The sequence below is a fragment of the Telopea speciosissima genome, chromosome 11, assembly GCF_018873765.1.
Source record: "Telopea speciosissima isolate NSW1024214 ecotype Mountain lineage chromosome 11, Tspe_v1, whole genome shotgun sequence".
NCBI classification, from domain to species: domain Eukaryota; kingdom Viridiplantae; phylum Streptophyta; class Magnoliopsida; order Proteales; family Proteaceae; genus Telopea; species Telopea speciosissima.
In genome coordinates this window covers 6,667,976-6,687,098 of record NC_057926.1, presented here as the reverse complement: position 1 = coordinate 6,687,098, position 19,123 = coordinate 6,667,976, and the positions used below count along the sequence as shown (strand labels likewise).

Below are 19,123 nucleotides of genomic sequence, written 5' to 3'. Positions count from 1 at the left end.
GCAACTTCATGTACCAAGTTTTTCTTTTTCCACTCAGTAGTACCATGTGACAAGAATATGTGTGATAATAAGGTTTTGTTTGGGAAATCAAAGAGGAAAACACAATCGGATTTTCCCATTAGGAACAATTAAACTTCTTCCTTTTTCTACAAAGTTTAGAACCGTTTAGGAACCGTACCGTCCCATCCCGCTAGTAATCGGGACTGGGATCTAGGTTTGGTCCCGTTAAGTAAATGGGACGGTACTGGGATTGACACTTTTGGTACCGGTACCGGTACCGTCCCGTCCCAAGTACCGGGAACCGTCCCAATTGACACCCTTAGTTAAATCCCATTGTGATGTATGTCATTTATCTAAACAAACGCGTTTACCATTTTCTTTAAGTACTACGCGTAGTTCACATGCTTTTGATCTCCTCCATTGTGACATTTGGGGTGGTTACCATACATCGTCTCTTACTGGGGCTCATTACTTTCTCACCATTGTGGACGCTTTTTCTCGATGTGGCTGGGTTTATTTGATGCGTCACAAATCTGAAACTGACACTATTCTCACTTCTTTTTATCAAATGGTGTTTTCCCAATTTAATTATCGCATCAAACAAATACGGACTGATAATGGACTCGAATTTTTTTCTCATCCCATGAGCGCATTTTATTCCACCAATGGCATTATTCACCAGCATTCTTGTGTCGGCACACCCCAGCAAAATGGGGTTGCTGAACACAAACATCGGCACCTTCTTGAGGTCGCCCGTGCCTTACGCTTCCAGGCCCACCTTCCCATCCAATTTTGGGGTGATTGTATTCTCACTACCGCCTATCTTATTAATCGGATACCTACACCCACCAACCACATCAAAACTTCAACAAGAGACCACATTAACAAGTCATTGTTGCCATTTCAATATTGTATCGATTGCGCTTCCATCGCCACTTTCAAGGGCAATGATCAAATTGAAGCATTTACAAGTTTTCTTACATACAGCCACATCAAAAACTTCAACAAGAGACCACATATATAACCAAGTCTTCATTGTTGCCATTTCAATGGGCGCTATATATATATATAGCTTTGATAAAATACAATCACAACCTCAAAAACTACTACAGGAAGAAATTAAAACTTGTTTTAAGACAAAATAAGTGAAAATTAATTAACTTGCATAAACTGCCATCCTCATTCCATTCAAACAATGCCCCGGCAAGTTGCAGATGAAGAAGTTATTTCCTTTCCTCAATTTGATATGATCATTTCCGGTACTCGTAATGAAGGATCCTTTAGGAACAGTGCAATTCCGGTAGCCCCAGTGGTTCACCTTCACAACATTGTGAGCCGTTGGAAGGAACTTGAACACTGTTAACATTTTAAGTAAATGGTCAATTTCAATATAAATAAAAATGAATAATGTATTCTAAGGCAGTGTTTGGTATGCATTCTTGGAATGCATTCTAGATCGATTTCGCATTCTCGGATCCCCCCTTTAAAAAAAAAAAACTAGTTTCTCTAATTTTCTCATCATTAATTAAGAAGTTATAGTAGAAGATCTTACTTAACCTGATCAGATCATATTCAAATCTGTTATATTTGACGTATCTTGTTGTCATCGTGTAGGTGAACTAATTATGAAGTCGTAATCTTAATTTTTTTATATTGTCTTAGTGTCAAATGTTGTTTAATGTAGAGGACCATTCACCCCCCATCCTAGGGTTCACAAATTCCTCCTAGGGTTTTAGTATGTTCCAAAATACCCTCCCGATACCCATTCTCACCGTCTCCTGCTCCTCTGTGAATGGGATCCCATTCATAGTGTGTGGAGAGAAACTCGGTCCATGACATAATGATAACTCACTTTCAACTTGTTTTAAATAAAAACCCTTTTTAACCCATGATTAGAACAACTATCGAGAATAACACAAGGGGCAAACATGTAATTTTCTTGCTATAAACATTAATGGAAGGGTATGTGATACGTACCAAGTACATCTCCAGCCATGAACTTCTTTCCCTTAGGCCAGGACTCAACCTCAAAGGTCCAACCGGTCACACCCCCAACAATGTAGGATTTTGCTTGAGCAATCTCACACTGGATGATGAAGCAAAGGAGAAACAACATCACAATCCCTTTGGTGGCCATTGCTGCACTACCTCTCTCCTGACCAGCCATTATATCCTCCAACCTAGCTAACTAGCTAGCTATATATGCTTACTATTTCTTTACAGAAAGATTGGGAGAGAATTAGAGAGTTATTTGGAAGTTGCTGTAAGGAATTTAAGGGTATGAGGCTGGCTTTTAAAGAGTTGGGTTATGTAAGAGAGAGAGAGAGGAAGGAAATCTAATTGATTTAGTGGAAGCCACGAAGTGGGAGGCTTAATTGGAGTAGTTCTTCATTATTAGTCATCTATTTCTTAATTATTTTTTTCTCACCTTAATTGACACTACTTAACCAATTTAAAAACACAAAAGAAACTTCAAAAAAAAAATATATATATTTTTATAAGAAACATGGAATTCATGGTTCACCACTAAACCCACCCCAATCTAATAGCTAATAGCTAATAACTTTTAAATGATAGGGAGAAAGAACATTATCTAGCTGCATAGCGTATACTAGTGTCTTTTGTGTTTATTTCTTATCGGTAAGTATTTCAATTGATGCTCCTACCAAAAAAAAAAAAAGTATTTCAATTGATGCGGCTGATTTTGTTTGGTGGTTACAACCATTTGATAGGTGGAAAATAACTTGGATAGGGCAGATGTAGAATTTTGGAACCGTACTATAATATATAATCTACCGTGTATTGGATTTTCCCCTGATTCTTTCAACGGTTCCCCTAGTCCCAAATGGAAATTGATTTTCTTAAAACCTTAAAATTACATGTGGAGATCTTTGATTGATTTGAAGTAAGATCATGATGATCATATATTTAAATGTACAATATATTGAGGGTTAATGTCTTGTATTCTGTCATTTGGATTGTGGGTTTCCTCTAGAAAGTCGTTCATAAGAAAATTTTTAAGGTTTATGTAAGGTTAATTTGGAAAATTGTATATAAATTTGTAGTGATGGGATTATTAAGGTTACGGTAAATTCTTTGTAAACACAGAGAGACGTGAGGAAGAGAGCTTGTAAAACTATTATCATCACTTCATGGACATAGACACCTTACGAAACCACATATATCCCTACGTTTTTGCATCATGCATTGATTTTTGTTTCTACACAATACGCCCTTTTAATACAGGGCATATTGTGTTTTGCATGGCTTATGTAAGAAATAATTGTGATCAACATAATCAAATATTTAAAAGAAGAAGAAAAATCTTGCAATTAGGTTTGAAAATTTAATTTTAATTAATAGATTTGAATTTCAAATAAATTATTATTTCTACTTCATTGCACGACCCTTGGAATATATACCAATAAATTATAAAAATAATTTAAAAATATGTATTCCACCGAACATATTTATTATCTTAACTTCTTCAAACAGAGGTTCTACGCAATCATTAATCTTAAAATTTTTTTGGTGAACCTTTTGTTGATTAAAATATTATTTAAAATAGAAGCGAAAAAAAAAAAAGTAGATATAAAAAAGTCACAAACGCGGTGAGATTCTTATTTGGATGGAAAGACCGACAAAGAAAAAACCAAATCTTTTTGATGCATGAATCGGTGAGAGCTGCCTGCGCATAGCGATGGCCAGAACTTAAGCCAATTAGTTTGGTCCAGCAGTTGGCCCTGTGGCGGATAGCTCTCTGGGCGGTTCAGACCACGATGGGTTAGGCCAGAGTGTGTCTCCTTGTTGTGGGCTGGACCCTAATGGGCCTATTGGCCCAGAGGAGTCTAGTAGTGGGGCCCGATTCCAGGTATGTTTGCTGTCACTACTAATGGGCTTTGTAGCACTTGTCTCCCTTCAAGCTTGGACCTTTCCCGGTCTAATATTTTAAGGCCCATGGCTTATTCTAAACCTGAGGTTATAGCCGGTTCGTTTGTGTTTGCCCAGAACTCTGCTAACCTGGCTAACCATTTTATTGGTCCAGCTACTGGTACTATGACTCTAGAGAATGCACCGTTACTGTCATGTAGTCCTATTGTTGTGCATTCTCAAGCTACCACTGATATGGTAAGCCCTAGTCAAAAAAATGACAGTCAGGCTATTACGTCTGCTTCAAAAATAGTATTGATAGCGGAAGAGGTGCCTCTAACCCCTCCTTCTAAGATGCCCTCGATAGTAATTGTAGAGATAGAGGACAACTCTCGGCAGCCTTCTTTTGCGCCCAAGCGTTATGCTTTTGCAGATTCAAGTCTTTTTTGACGGACTTTTAAGCACTTGCGTATCGATCCTGGGTGTGCGAGCTCATCGTTAGGTATCCCAAATCCTCTATGGACTCTACTTGAGTGGCATGCCCCAAAGCAGAGGAAGAAATCTCTTGCTTGAAGACTTCAGATAGTTTTTTTATGAGGGTTCTGCAATGCTTGCTAATGTTTCTCAACTACATAGTTGCCTCTTCGCTATTCCGAATCACTATATTTAAGCTTCTAGGTTTCCTAGGAGATTCTTTACACATTTCCATCACCCTCTTACCTTTTTCCTGCCGTGAGATTGCAATGAAATCAACCCAAAATGAAAAGAAAACCCTAACCTAGGGTTTCATAAGAGTATATAGGAAATGAGAAGGAGGAGAAAAGAAAATGGATTCAAGGCTCCAATCCTTCAAGCTATCCTACAATCTATCCTACAATTGCATTAAAAGATGGAAAGAACCCTTGGAAATCCCTAGAGCACCAAAAATCGTGAAAATAACCATAATTAAAATGAGAAACTCATCACAATTTTATCCTTGATCCCACTGCAGATCAACAATGACATGACCCGAGTTTCCAATGGGCCAGTGTCAATCGACAATCGCCCCTTGTCGAGCGAGGCATTCTGTATACATTTCATTTTTTCACCCCTGAAGACCACTTAGACAATGATGAGTAGACATCGACGCTAAGATCTTTGTTATTTACTAACCAAGAAGGTTGTGCACACCCTTGGGCTCATTCACAAATCATTTATAAAATTACAAAATACCGCTTGTACCAAAAAATGACATAAGTGACTATTACCTAGCTCGGAAATTCGATGGTGCATTGTTAGAAAACTGGGATAAAAAAGGAAGAAGACAGAAAGATGGCCTGAGTCGAACGATGTCGTTATGTCCTTAAGACAGTATTTGCACCCTCCTATTCCTGCAAAGGGTTGTAGCAAACCTGCCTCCCAAGATAAATCAAGCTGGTCTGTCATTGGTTGCAGAGACAATAACCACTGAAGCAATAAGAGATTTTTTTTAATGTCTGGACTGAGAGAATTCGTGGCCCATTTATAAGCCCATAAGGCCTGTTCGGATGGGTCACACCCATTGACTCATATGGCTTGACCTGACAGGTCATGGCTATTGGGTTGGGCTTTCATGGCTGTACGTGTGGGCTGCAACCATTGGGGTCAACGTTGAACCAATGGTTGCACCCCCCTTTGATTAGCCACCGATCCAATGGTCGGATTGATCCTAAGCACCCTTTGATCAGACACCGTCGATCCTGAAAAGATAAAGGCGACATACTGCGATGATGCGCACATGCGCCATCAAAGCGCCACATTGCGCATGCGCACGCGCTCGGACGGTCATCGTCCTCGCTCGCAAGTGCACCGTACAATCTCTTCTAAACATAAAATGTGATAATAACAACCACTAACACATATAAACCCAATGAGCTTTCCTTTCATAGCCGATGTGGGACTAAACATCAATATTTTGAAAATTTCCAACATGCATTCAATATGCAAACTATTTCATCATAGCTACACTTGGAACAAAAACAAGATCAAATACCCTTTCACAAGGAGAAGATTCTATTTCAAAAGAGTGGGACTAACACTGGAGGGAGTACATGCCACATAGTGCAATTACTAATTCTCATACCGAACCAAAGTATGCGAAACAACGAGAAAAAATGGCTTTTGAATCACCTAATTCATACATATAGAACCAAGGATATGGATGTTTGAACATTCCAAGTTTAATCCTGGATAGGCCTAGCCAGGCCTAATTCTATTTGGAACTAGCCCGGTTCTAAAGTGAACTGGTTATAATAGGAAAAAAAAACACAAGGATTACTCAAAGGGGAAATCAACATAAAGCCCCCGAGTCAACAATGAGCCACAGTCGACTAAGCTCACTCGACATCATGACAACCCCTCCATTTTTTTGAACAAAATATTGCCGGTGTTGAGGTAAATAAATAAAAGCTTGACAACCAGTTAAATGGGGTGGATATTCGAAGCCCCGACTCAACGACAAGGCTTGTTCTTCGACAAGGCCTCATTGTCCAGCATGCCCTCTTCATTGTTGGAAGTTTTCTAAATATTGTTGTGGGACTTTAGTCCCACATCGGTTGTGAAGAAGGAAATCTTTTGGCATATATATGATTGTGATCTATTATCACATGTTATGTTTAGAAAGGATTGTACGGTGCACTAGCGAGCGAGGACGGTGACCGTCCGAGCGCATACACATACACGTGCACGAGACACAATGTGGTGCTTTGATGGTGCACTTTGCACGTACATTGAGCCCAGTGGTTGTGACTCATCCGAACAGCCATGTGAGCCCAATGGTTGTAACCCATATGAACAGTCAGGTCCAAACCCATAAAAGCCCACGAGGTCAGTCATTCAGTATATAACAATTCTCATAGTTTCAAGGTGATTACTGTAAAAACAATAATCAAGTCCAGGCTTGATTTATCTTGGGAGGCAGATTTGTTGTAACTCAGTACAGTAGTAAGGGTGCAAATACTGTCTTAAGGACAAAGCGATCTCGTTTGATTCAGGCAGCCTCACCCGTCCATTCCTTTTTTTTATTTCAGTTTTCTAACATTCATTGTCAAGTGCTGCAGATTTGCAAAAAAATTTCACTTTCCTTCTTGGAAGATTGGGGTGCCAATTGCACATGGGATCTAATTTGGATGCTTGGGGCCTGTAATTAGAAACTCTTTAGCCCCCAAGTTACCCCTTTTGCACGAAATCTACACAGTTATACCTTATTGGACAAAATTATTGTCCAAACTTACACCGTTGATGAAAAAACTAACTTGGGAGATTCCTAATGAATGATGTAGATCCATACAATTATCCTAGAACGTACCTAAGGGTTTACGTACTATATAGATAACAGTTCTCTCACATTGAGGGGACCGGATTCTCCTCAAGTTGTGCTTAGGGAAAACTCTACAAAAGTAAGGTTTCTTCTTTTGAGTGAGTTAAAAAGAACATGTTGCTACCCTTACACTTAGGGTGAACACATCCGAATTTGAGGTCTTATCCCTAACTCTAGATTGGTGGAATCCAACACATCTTCTTCAAGGTTATCTCAATAGGTAATCATCCTACTCCTTTGTTTTGATTTAATTAATTGATTATACCTCTCATTTTTCTCTTTTGAGGTATAAATTAAAGTGGTGTGTTATGCTACCTTTCTAAGTAGAGGTCAGAGGCACCCATGTGACGTGTATGAGATCCTATATATCTTCTTAGATAGTGGTCATGCATGTACGACTTGGGCGCACTACGTGAACATACGAGAATGGCTCCCAGCTGTTTAGATGGAATCCACTCCATGTGGGTCCCATAGAATATCGATTGTGCTTCCAACTTTCAAGGGGGCAATGATCAACTGAAGCTTTTACAAGTCCTCTTATGAACAACCACATCAAAACTTCAACAAGAGACCACATAAACAAGTCATTGTTGCCATTTCAATATTGTATCGATTGCGCTTCCACCGCCACTTTCAAGGGCAATGATCAAATTGAAGCATTTACAAGTTTTCTTACATACAGCCACATCAAAACTTCAACAAGAGACCACATAACCAAGTCTTCATTGTTTCCATTTCAATGGGCGCTATATATAGCTTTGATAAAGTACACTCACAGCCTCAAAAACTACTACAGGAAGAAATTATAACTTATTCTAAGAAAAATAGGTGAAAATTAATTAACTTGCATAAACTGCCATCCTCATTCCATTCAAACAATGCCCCGGCAAGTTGCAGATGAAGAAATTATTTCCCTTCCTCAATTTGATATGATCATTTCCGGTACTCGTAATGAAGGATCCCTTAGGAACAGTGCAATTCCGGTAGCCCCAGTGGTTCACCTTCACAACATTGTGAGCCGTTGGAAGGAACTTGAACACTGTTAACATTTTAAGTAAATGATCAATTTCAATATATAAAAATAAAAAATAAAAAAAACAGTGAATACTTTATTCTAAAATTATTTTCTCTAATTTTCACATCATTAATTAAGAAGTTTTTTTTTTTTTTTGGGGAGACAGGAGGGGTATCCGACTTTAGGTCGACTAAATCCCCCCTGGGCTCGTACATGACCCCTGCGCCACGCACGAACCGAGAGCTTCTGGGCCCTAGTGAGCCTTAGGTGGGTGGCCCCAAGAAATTATGCAGTGGCAAAGGTTTGATCACGAGACTTCACTTCCTGAGGTGGAGTCGCATGTCACCTCCAAGCCAGCTACGCTAACCCCTAGAGGTTATTAATTAAGAAGTTATAATACAAGATCTTACATGACCTGATTAGGGATCATATTCAAATCTGATATATTTGACGTATCTTGTTGTCATCAAGTAGGTGAACTAAGAAGTTTTAACCTTAATTTTTTTATTCTCAAAAGTTATTTAATATAAGAGTAATTATCTTGTCATTTCACATGAATAATGACAACTTTTTGAAAATTTCTCAAGGACAAAGTTTTCTTCCACCCATAGAGGATAGTTCACCCACCATCCTAGGGTTCACAACCCTCTCCTAGGGTTTTTATATATTCAAAAATATCCTCTTGACATCTATTCTCGCCCTCTCCCACCCCTCGGTGAATGGGATTCCATTCATGGTGGGTGGAGGCAGAAAAACTCGGTCCATGACATAATGATAAGTCACTTTTAACTTGTTTCCAAAAACCCTTTTTTACCCATGACTAGAACAATTGTGGGGAATAACACAAGGGACAAACATGTAGTTTTCTTGCTATAAACATTAATGGAGGGGTATGTGATGCGTACCAAGTACATCTCCAGCCATGAACTTCTTTCCCTTAGGCCAGGATTCAACCTCAAAGGTCCAACCGGTCACACCCCCAACAATGTAGGATTTTGCTTGAGCAATCTCACACTGGATGATGAAGCAAAGAAGAAACAACATCACAATCCCTTTGGTGGCCATTGCTGCACTACCTCTCTCCTGACCAGCCATTATATCCTCCAACCTAGCTAACTAGCTAGATATATATGGTTACTATTTCTTTACAGAAAGATTGGGAGAGAATGAGAGAGTTATTTGGAAGTTGCTGTAAGGAGTTTAAGGGTATGAGGCTGGCTTTTAAAGAGTTGGGTTATGTAAGAGAGAGAGAGAGAGAGAGAGAAGGAAATCTAATTGATTTAGTGGAAGCCACGAAGTGGGAGGCTTAATTGGAGTAGTTCTTCATTATTAGTCATCTATTTCTTAATTATTTTTTTCTCACGTTGACACTACTTAACCAATTTAAAAACACAAAAGAAACTTCAAAAAAAAAAAAAATTTTTTTATAAGAAACATGGAATTCATGGTTCACCACTAAACCCACCCCCATCTAATAGCTAATAGCTAATAACTTTTAAATGATAGGAAGAAATAACATGTCTAGCTGCATAGCGTACACTAGTGCCTCTTGTATTTATCTCTTGTCGGTAAGTATTTCAATTGATGCGGCTGATTTTGTTCGGTGGTTACAACCATTTGATAGGTGGGGAATAACTTGGATAGGGCACATGTAGAATTTTGGAACCGTACTATAATATATAGTCTACCGTGTATTGGATTTTCCTCTGATTCTTTCAACGGTTCGCCTAGTCCCAAATGGAAATTGATTTTCTTAAAACCTTAAAATTGCATGTGGAGATCTTTGATTGATTTGAAATGAGATCATGATGATCATATATTTAAATGTACAATATGTTGAGGGTTAATGTCTTGTATTTGGTCATTTGGATTGTGGGTTTCCTTATCAAAAGGTTCGTTCATAAGAAAATGGATAAATTACACATCACTCCTTAGTTTTCAAATGAAACTCAGATTACCTCCTAGTTTTTGAAAAAACTCAAATCACCCCCTCTACAGTAACAGTGTTAGTTTGCTATTCGTTATTGGTGTGAAAGGATTATTTTACCATTGTACTAAAACATTAGAATTAAATTTAGAATACTACCCTTCCTTTATCTTCAACGTCAAAGGTGATATAGGGATTTAAATTTATTTAACTGGTTGACATCATCGCTTAACAACATAAAACTAATGGTAGGGACTAATTTGTCATATAGGGGTCTAAACCAGGAGGTGATTTAAGTTTTGTTTGAAAACCAGGGGGTGACGTGTAATTTACCCTAAGAAAATTTTTAAGGTTTTTACATAGGGTTGATTTGGAAAATTGTGTATACATTTGAAGTGATGGGCTTATTAAAGTTACGATGAATTCTTTGCACACACAGAGAAACGTGCAGAGATGACTAGTAAAACTATTCTCATCAATCCATGGACATAGATACCTTACGGAACCACGTATATCTCTGCGTTGTGGCTGTATAATTGTTTCTTTTTTCCGTTTCATCGCGTTTTTTGCATCATGCATTGATTTTTGTTTCTATACAATATGCCCTTTTAATACAGGGCTCATTGGTTACCAAAAAAATATACAGGGCTTATTGTTTTTTGCATGGCTTATGTAAGAAATAAATATTTAAAAGAAGAAGAATCATCTTGCAATTAGGTTTGAAATTTTAATTTTAATTAATAGATTTGAATTTCAAATAAATTATTATTTCTACTTCATTGCACGATCCTTGGAATATACACCAATAAATTATAAAAATAATTTAAAAATATGTATTTCACCGAACATATTTATTATCTTCACTTCTTTAGTTTTTTCAATCGGAGGTTCTACGTAATCATTAATCTTAAAATTTTTTTGGTGAACCGTTTATTGATTAAAATATTATTTAAAAAATGGGGCGGGGTTTCCTGGTCTGTCCATCCCATTTAAGAATCTTTTGAGGGATAGTTTTTGGACTGCAGGATTAAAACAGTTAAATATGATGCATTGATTTGGTATACAATGGTATACACTTAAATACGTATCTTTTATTATACGAAATATGTATTGTCTTATTAAAAAAGAAATACCTATCTATAATGGAAAAAGAAATACCTAACACACTTAAAAAACCGTAAAACACTCTTTCGTCTTCTCGCCTCAGTCTCCTAGGGTTCTTCGTGCTTCCCACTTGGAATGTCATCAACAAGCTGTAGGAGAAGCAACATGTATTACGTCTGCTCTCTCTTGCTCTCTCGCTGTCTCTATCTTTCTCTCTCGCTCTGTCACTGTCTCTTTCTTTCTGTCTCGCTCTCTCGCTCTTTCTGGCATTGTGAATGATTGGATGTGGGTTTTTTTTTTTAAAGCTTTAACATACCCTATTCACGAGCTCTGAAGGCCACCGCATTTTGGATACAACATCTTCACTGCAGGTGTACTTCGTTTTTTTGTTCTTTAAACTTGTTTAATCCAGCAGCAGTATAGAACTATTTCAAAACCTATGGCATTGTGAATGATTGGATGTGGGTTTTTTTTTTTTGAAGCTTGAACATACCCTGTTCACGAGCTCTGAAGGCCACTGCATTTTGGATACAACATCTTCACCGCAGGTATACTTCGTTTTTTTGTTCTTTAAACTTGTTTAATCCAGCAGCAGTATAGAACTATTTTAAAAGCTATGGCAGCAACAAAGAAAGGGGGAAATAGGCTATCGGTTAGATTATAGAGGGAAACATCTTCACTGCAGGTATACTTCGTTTTTTTGTTCTTTAAATTTGTTTAATCCTCCGGCAGTATAGAACTATTTCAAAACCTATGGCAGCAACAAAGAAAGGGGAAAATAGGCCATCGGTTAGATTATATAGGGAGGATAAGAATATAGAGCCTCCATGTTAGCAATTGATTTTCTCTGTAACCTGGGGCTACCATGGAATGACTAAACTCTTGGATTTAATCCAAGATACTGATCAGGATTTCTGGGAATGAGGTTTAGGGAAATCATCAAAGCCCAGAACTGCAGCTTTTATATGGCTAAACAAAACTGTCAATCTCCTTTTCTCTCATTACACCATTGCTGATGGGTTCCTGAATCAAGAAGTTGAGTTTTGGTGAGAGAAACACACCTTCTGTTCAGCTGCACTCTTTAAACTCAGAGAGAAATCCCATCTCTATGGGTTGCAATCTTATGGTGCCTCCTATTGCTTCAACTCAATTTCCATTATATTTTGCTGATCTTAGTCCTGTTTTCTTTATTTTCTCCCTTCAAGCCCTATGTTGCATCCCTGTCCATATTCTCTGTTTCAAGCCTATTTCGATACCCATATCCATAATTATTGTGCCCAACTGGAGGTGCCAATCTGCCTAAGAGTGTCATATGTGATGAATAGCAGTTTATGAAAAAGGAACATAAATGTCTCAGCAAAAAGTTGCCAAAGAGATGGCGGCTTCAGTTATTGCTTGTTATGTATAAAGGTGATAATTAGGAAAGTACCAAAAACATGATTGTTGAATTATGTGTGCAATGAAAAAAAATAATGTCATGCATATTGTTAGTAGAGTAGTGGACAACTAGAGATGTCAAAGACTGTCATAGGTGGTAAATGGCAGAAGTCAAAAGGAACAAGAACAATGACAGATTCTAATGTAGACAAAGCAGAAGAGAGTCAACGAGATGGTGATTTCAGTTTTGCTTGTCATGTATGGGGTTTGTAATTAGGAAAGTTGGGGAAATGTGAATATTTATTTGTTTGTATAAAAAGAGTGGTTGTTTAATGCATGAAGTGCTGGTGAGCCTGGCTCCATGCTTGAACCCTAGAGATACCAAAGATATAGCGGATGTTTCACTATGGAATCAATGGCAAAGAAAGAATATTTTCCTAATAAATAGAACATAGAGGGCTGCCACACAAATGAATTGAGGTTGTTCAATTTTTTCGTTTTAGATCTGGGTCTCATTTATTGTTTAATTATTTGCGTGGGATACAAGAAAATTCTAGTGTCTTATCCCAAAAAAAAAGACCTCTATTTATATAGAGTTTTGTAGCAGAAATAGCTGTGGAAATCCAATAGGCAGTACCTTCCTTTGCCTGGTGGACCAGAGAAAACTCAGTTTGATAATAATTGGGTGGATCTGTGAGTAGTCTATCCTACCCCAGGTAGTTGTGATAAAAGATTCTGTTGGTCATGCTATGATTGTTAATTTTGTTTCTTGATCTCTCTCCAGAAACTTCTTGGAAGGGGGTATGTTGGTTCACTGGGCAGAACTGAGGACCTACTTTTTTATAGTAATTATAGACCATATAAGTAGAATTCGACTCTTGTTCGCAGAAAATTCAATGTATGAAGCTGAGGTTAAGGTCTCTAGGTCAGAGATAGCATGGACGAGTTTATAATGTTGTTCTACTGAAAGGTTTTATGAGTTTGGTGGTCACTGTAGTAACTTTTTTTCTACTGTAAAGGTCTATGAGTTTGGTGGTCTCTACAGTAACTACTGGAGAGGGAAGCTAGTAGTAATTTTGCTTGTATAAACACAAACCCTCCATTGCTAGTTGGCAGTCCTTTGGAGGTGCATGCATCTAAAGTGTATACAAGGAAGATTTTTGAAATCTTTAAGAAACATTGGTCTGCAGCACTAGTATTAACAGCCACGTTAATGGAAGTACACGGTCAAAAGCAAAAATATTTGGTGGGTCCCTTTGATGTTCCCGATGAGTATAAGTGTGAAGTTAGGTATGACCTTGATGCCGATGTTGTCACTTGTAGCTGTAAATTGTTTGAGTTTATGGGTTTGTTATGCAAGCACATCCTGCGAGTCTTCCATAAGACGGACCTCAAGGAGATACCTTCCCAATATCTCCTAAAACGGTGGACCATGGATGCAAGGCATTATTTGTCGAGTCACAAAGAAGTAAGTGATGGAGGATTTGGATCAGTAACAAGTATGTGGGCTTTCCAAGATGCTGTTAGGCGTTTGATAGCCACAATCAGTGGTTCACAAGAGGCATGTGATTCTGCTACGGTTGCGTTGGGGATTGTGAATCAAAAAATCTTACAAGCAATGGGTGAATCCAACTCACAAACTTTTGGTGTTGACCCACAACCCTCTGCCAATGCTACACATGACCTCTATCGTAATCTCCATATTCCTATGGATGTGGTCGCAAAGGGTCAGCCTAATGAAAGTCGTAGTAAACATCCAATGGAGATGACAAGTGGAAGGAAGAATAGATGTGGCAACTGTAAGGAGTTAGGGCATAACAAGTCCACTTGTAAGAAGGTTTGTTTCTAAGAAACTTGGTTTTTTGTTAGTACTTTTTAGTGCAATACTATTGATGTGGGACTATACCTTATGTTTGTTCAGGTAGTATCAGCGTCGGCAAATGATTTCAACAGCCCGTACAATGAAGAATAGATATTAGAGAGAGATTTCTGATCTGGTATGTTTGATCTCATGTATGTTGTCACTTCTTCTTCCCACTACTTCCTCCTCCCAACCCCCACCCCGGCTGCACTGTCAGTCTACTTCTGTCTTTTTTACTTCTTACATAAGAATGGTACAGCATAAACCATGTGTTTGTTGAATTGATGCATGCTGCTTAGACATATATTGTTGAGTGCTACCATAGTCCAAAATCTCGTGAGATCTCGCCGAGATTCTCGATTTTTTGTAATACCGAGTCGAGATGGCATCAGAAACTGAAAAGTGCAATATCTCGGCGAGATCTCGGATCTCGGTTTCGACCCATTATTTTAACCCACCTACCACTTAAATACCTTACCTAATTGGACAAAACTCGACATATCTCGGCGAGATCTCGGATCTCGGGTTGACCCAAAGTTCAGGCTTCAAGTTGGAAAAAAAAAATGCACCAACTCGGTGAGATCTCGACTCGTCTCGGTTTTTCCAAGAGTCGAGTTGGTTCCGAGACCCGAGTTTTAGTACCTTGAGTGCTACAAGAAAATTTTTTGTTTCATTAATGAAGATACATAAGGTAGACAATATTTCGGATACAAGATCTATGGGTTTGGGGTATTGCTTTGCCAATGGCTGCTGTTATGATGATTCATTTCATGGTATGAAGGTCTAAACCAAGGGTTCATGAAGAAACACATTATGCTCTCTAGTTGCTGTATTTTTTTTTAAGTTAAACTCATGAGATGTTAAACTTTATTAATGGCAATTGGAATTGTTGCAAATTTTTTTTTTTTTTGGTAATTGCCATGGTAATATATATATATATTTTTTTTGAGTAAATTACTCCCCCCTCCCCTCGATTATGCCCTCATGACATTATGCTCTGTAGTTGCTGTATTTTTCCTGTTATTAGGTGGGTTCTGTCCTGCATTTGGGTTATTTGATTATCTTTATCTGTTTGTAAGTTTAATTAAAAGAAATCTGTTGTTTAAGTATTTGGTTGCTCAGGAATGGAGATACATATGCTGGAAAGTATTTTGGATACAAGATCTATGGGTTTGGGGTATGACTTTGCTAATGGTTGCTGTTATGAGGATTCGTGTCATGAAGGTCGGAACCAAGGGTTTATGAAGAAACACAACACATTATGCTCTGTAGTTGCTGTATTTTTTTTTTTCAAGTTAAACTCATGAGATGTTAAACTTTATTATTGGCAATTGGAATTGCTGTATTTTTTTTTTTCAGTAAATTACTCCCCCCCTCCCCTCAATTATGCCCTAATGACAAGCCCCACCCCCTCCCCTGGTTCATGGCATGAAGGTCGGGAGCAAGGGTTCATGGAGAAACACATTATGCTCTCTAAGTGCTGTATTAAGTTAAACTCATGAGATGTTAAACTTATTTTCTTAAAGTTGGCTATTGGAATTGTCGTAAATTTTTTTTGGCTCTCATGACATGGTATTTTTTTTTTTTTTGGGGAGTAAATTACTACCCCCTCCCCTCGATTATGCCCTAATGACAAGCCCCATCCCCGTAAATTGAATACCCAATTGGATTTCTGCTGCTTCATGGAGAAACACATTTTCTAATTGATTGCTCTTTGACAGCCCTCTGTTTTATTTATCATATAATATGCTAACTCTGGATTAGATTCATTATGATTGATAGATGGAATATCATCTAATTATTAATCGGAACACTTTGTAACTTTTAATTTCTCTTGGACTTGTCCAAATTGTGGCTCCATGGAAGTCCCATATCCTTTAAGCACCAACCCAAAGGGTAAGGATGACACATTTATGGACTAGAAAAGAAGATTAAAGATCGCTCTACAAACAACTAAGGCCTCGACTTATACTTACTCCTCAATACACAGTCCCATTTACCATACGGATATGAAGTCAATCAACATTCTATTGGTTGGAGAATTTAATGTAAAGACGAATATTGGGAAGCGAATTTAATGTAAAGGAGTTCATTGGGAAGCGATCAAATTGATTAAGAGCCAACTAATAGAATAGTTGGGAACAACAATATCACATTAAAGAAAAGTCAACAGAGTAAAGATTGAGTTCACAAATGAGTTCAGAATAGAGTTCACAATTGGTTAAAAAAATTCAAGAATTTATTGGCTTCATGATTGAAGCTTGGCCGGTTCTTTTAGGCTATTGTGCAATGCTATTAAATGGTAACAGTGAGTTCCATGCATATTTTATTGTCTTCAGAAATTTCCTAGGAAGAGGAGAGGTAATGTACAGAGGCTAGGCTGCAAGAGAAGAACACTAACACACTGAACTGGAGGATGTAATCACCTCTGCCTCCATCTAGAATGCTGTAACTAGGTGGAATTTTCTTCTGTCTTGGAACCACTCTGTTATTCGCATATGCTTGTCTAAGGGCATATTTTTTAAAGATTTTTCTCTTAAAGTGCAAACTGTGTGATAGGTTGGGAATATCACATGGAAATAAACTAATCCTAAAGGGTTCGAAGAAGTGGAACCAGGCTTCCCCTTTAAACCTGTAATGGATGCATCAAGAAGTGTCCTTTCAGACTTTGGGAAGACATCTCCATTTTAGAATCAGACTGATATCCTTCCATCCTTTGAGCTTATAACGTCCTAACTAATAGAACGAAGGACCAATTTATATATTCCCTCCTCCCCCCCTCCCCCTTCTCTCTCTCTCAATCTCTTTACTTCTCCAGAATTATCCATTTTTCTTATCCTAGATTTGAAGTGGAATGAAATCATTCCTATTGAATTGAATTTTGATAAAAAATCAAGAAATCGTTTTACATTCTACTGTAAAACAGATTATTTGGCTTCCCAATTTGCCTTTCCCAATTACTAGCGCACATGGAGCCATCAATGCTTCGTCTTCCCAAAACGTTTTCTGGAATATGGAATGAGTGTCAATGAGTAATTAAAGCACCAATTTTAGAGAGATTTCAAACGGCCAGGAGCAAACAAGTGAGAGAGTAGAAGAGTGGAAGCTAAGGGATGCGATTGAGCTTCCTCATAACAGATTTACATCTGTCAAATCCGTCGTTCAATAACCAATCTCAAATAAATCACTAACGTTCTACCAAAAAAAAAAAAAAAATTCACTAACGGGAAGACGTTCTATAATCAAATACATAACTGATATCTATCTTGTAAAGACTGGTTTCCTTATCCAAAGGAGCCACTCACCGTAAGGTCACTGACGTCGTTCATGTCATGTAAACCACTCAGCTGTTCATCAACCAAAAAAAAAAAACCACTCAGCTGTTCTAATAGAGTTAAAACTCTCTGCAACAGTTGTATAAATTCATACGAATACTTCAATACACCTCTTGAATCTCTTAGTTATCTAGTCTTTTACTTACTCATCCCTTATTTGACTTTAACCACGTGATGAAAGGTTTTAGGCTTTTAATGGGTTGTGCTTATCGAACGAAGGACTAATTAATGACTTGTTAAAACAAAGAGAGAGACCCAAACGGGCAGATCAAAAAGGTTTTTCTGATAATTTCACTGTTGGTTAAGTTAGCACTGGTTACATTAGTAGTGGTCAGTTGTTCATATCAAAATAATTAATTAAGGGCCATTAATTAATGAGGTGTTAAAACAGAGAGAGAGAGGGAGAGAGAGACCCCAAACGATAATCCTTTATGGGATTTAGGTTGGCCTTCTACTTCTACCAAAACAAAAAAAGGGATGGCCTTGTGCTAAGCCAAAGAAATATTTAGATGTAACAAAATGAATAAGAAATCGGTCCATGAATCGGTTCGATTCAAGATGGATATTGAAGAAAATGAATAAGAAATCGTCCCATGAATCGGTTCGATTCAAGATGGATATTGAAGAAAATGAATAAGAAATCGGTCCATGAATTGGTTCAATTCAAGATGGATATTGAAGAAAATGAATAAGAAATCGGCCCATGAATCGGTTCGATTCAAGATGGATATTGAAGAAAATGAATAAGAAATCGGGCCATGAGTAACGAGTAACCAAGTATCGAATTACGGAGCCGGATCGAATAACTGGAACTGATCCAGACCAAATAACCGGAACCGATCCGTACCAAATTTAATATGGTTAAGTCTTGGATCTGAAAATGTCTTTAAAATTCGATTCAGATCGGATCCGGATCTACCAACCTAACCGGTAAATGTAATCGAATATTCCCAATTGTCACATGGGACAATGAGTCGACAAGGGGAACTATCCAAATGCCTTGACCCCTTGAAGCTCGACACTTGAAGACTCTGAAGCACCTTCGTTCTTAGCTACTCACCACAATCCTTGATCGATACCCGTATGTTATGCATCTCGATCTCATGCAGGGGGACAGTTGCAGGTCAGGGTTGATATACACAAGGTTTTAAAACTCGGAATCAGGCTAAATCGGTTCAGAAATTGAGAATCTAAGCTAATGCCCTGACCCAAATGTATACACAAATTAGATATTAGAAAATTGAACGAGTCTTTATTTGAGGTAAAAACTCACATTAGGGGGGGTGTCAATGGGTTG

The 19,123-nt window shown here is 37.9% G+C and overlaps 3 protein-coding genes across 3 annotated transcripts; 1 reads left to right on the top strand and 2 right to left on the bottom strand.

The window, feature by feature from the left end:
• Window positions 1-1,154: 1,154 nt before the first annotated feature.
• On the bottom strand, window positions 1,155-2,152 carry LOC122644577 (basic blue protein-like). The gene is made up of 2 exons (XM_043837955.1): window positions 1,978-2,152; window positions 1,155-1,356 (listed from the first exon to the last, which is right to left on the bottom strand). Exons 1-2 carry the CDS (start codon window positions 2,135-2,137, stop codon window positions 1,157-1,159), a joined length of 360 nt encoding a protein of 119 aa, XP_043693890.1. The 5' UTR covers window positions 2,138-2,152; the 3' UTR covers window positions 1,155-1,156.
• Window positions 2,153-8,046: 5,894 nt separating this feature from the next.
• On the bottom strand, window positions 8,047-9,317 carry LOC122644716 (basic blue protein-like). The gene is made up of 2 exons (XM_043838108.1): window positions 9,128-9,317; window positions 8,047-8,246 (listed from the first exon to the last, which is right to left on the bottom strand). Exons 1-2 carry the CDS (start codon window positions 9,315-9,317, stop codon window positions 8,047-8,049), a joined length of 390 nt encoding a protein of 129 aa, XP_043694043.1.
• A 4,526-nt stretch (window positions 9,318-13,843) lies between these two features.
• LOC122644715 (protein FAR1-RELATED SEQUENCE 5-like) lies at window positions 13,844-14,602 on the top strand. The gene is made up of 2 exons (XM_043838107.1): window positions 13,844-14,467; window positions 14,552-14,602. The coding sequence occupies exons 1-2, from the start codon at window positions 13,844-13,846 to the stop codon at window positions 14,600-14,602; spliced, it is 675 nt and encodes a 224-aa protein (XP_043694042.1).
• The last annotated feature ends 4,521 nt before the right edge of the window (window positions 14,603-19,123 follow it).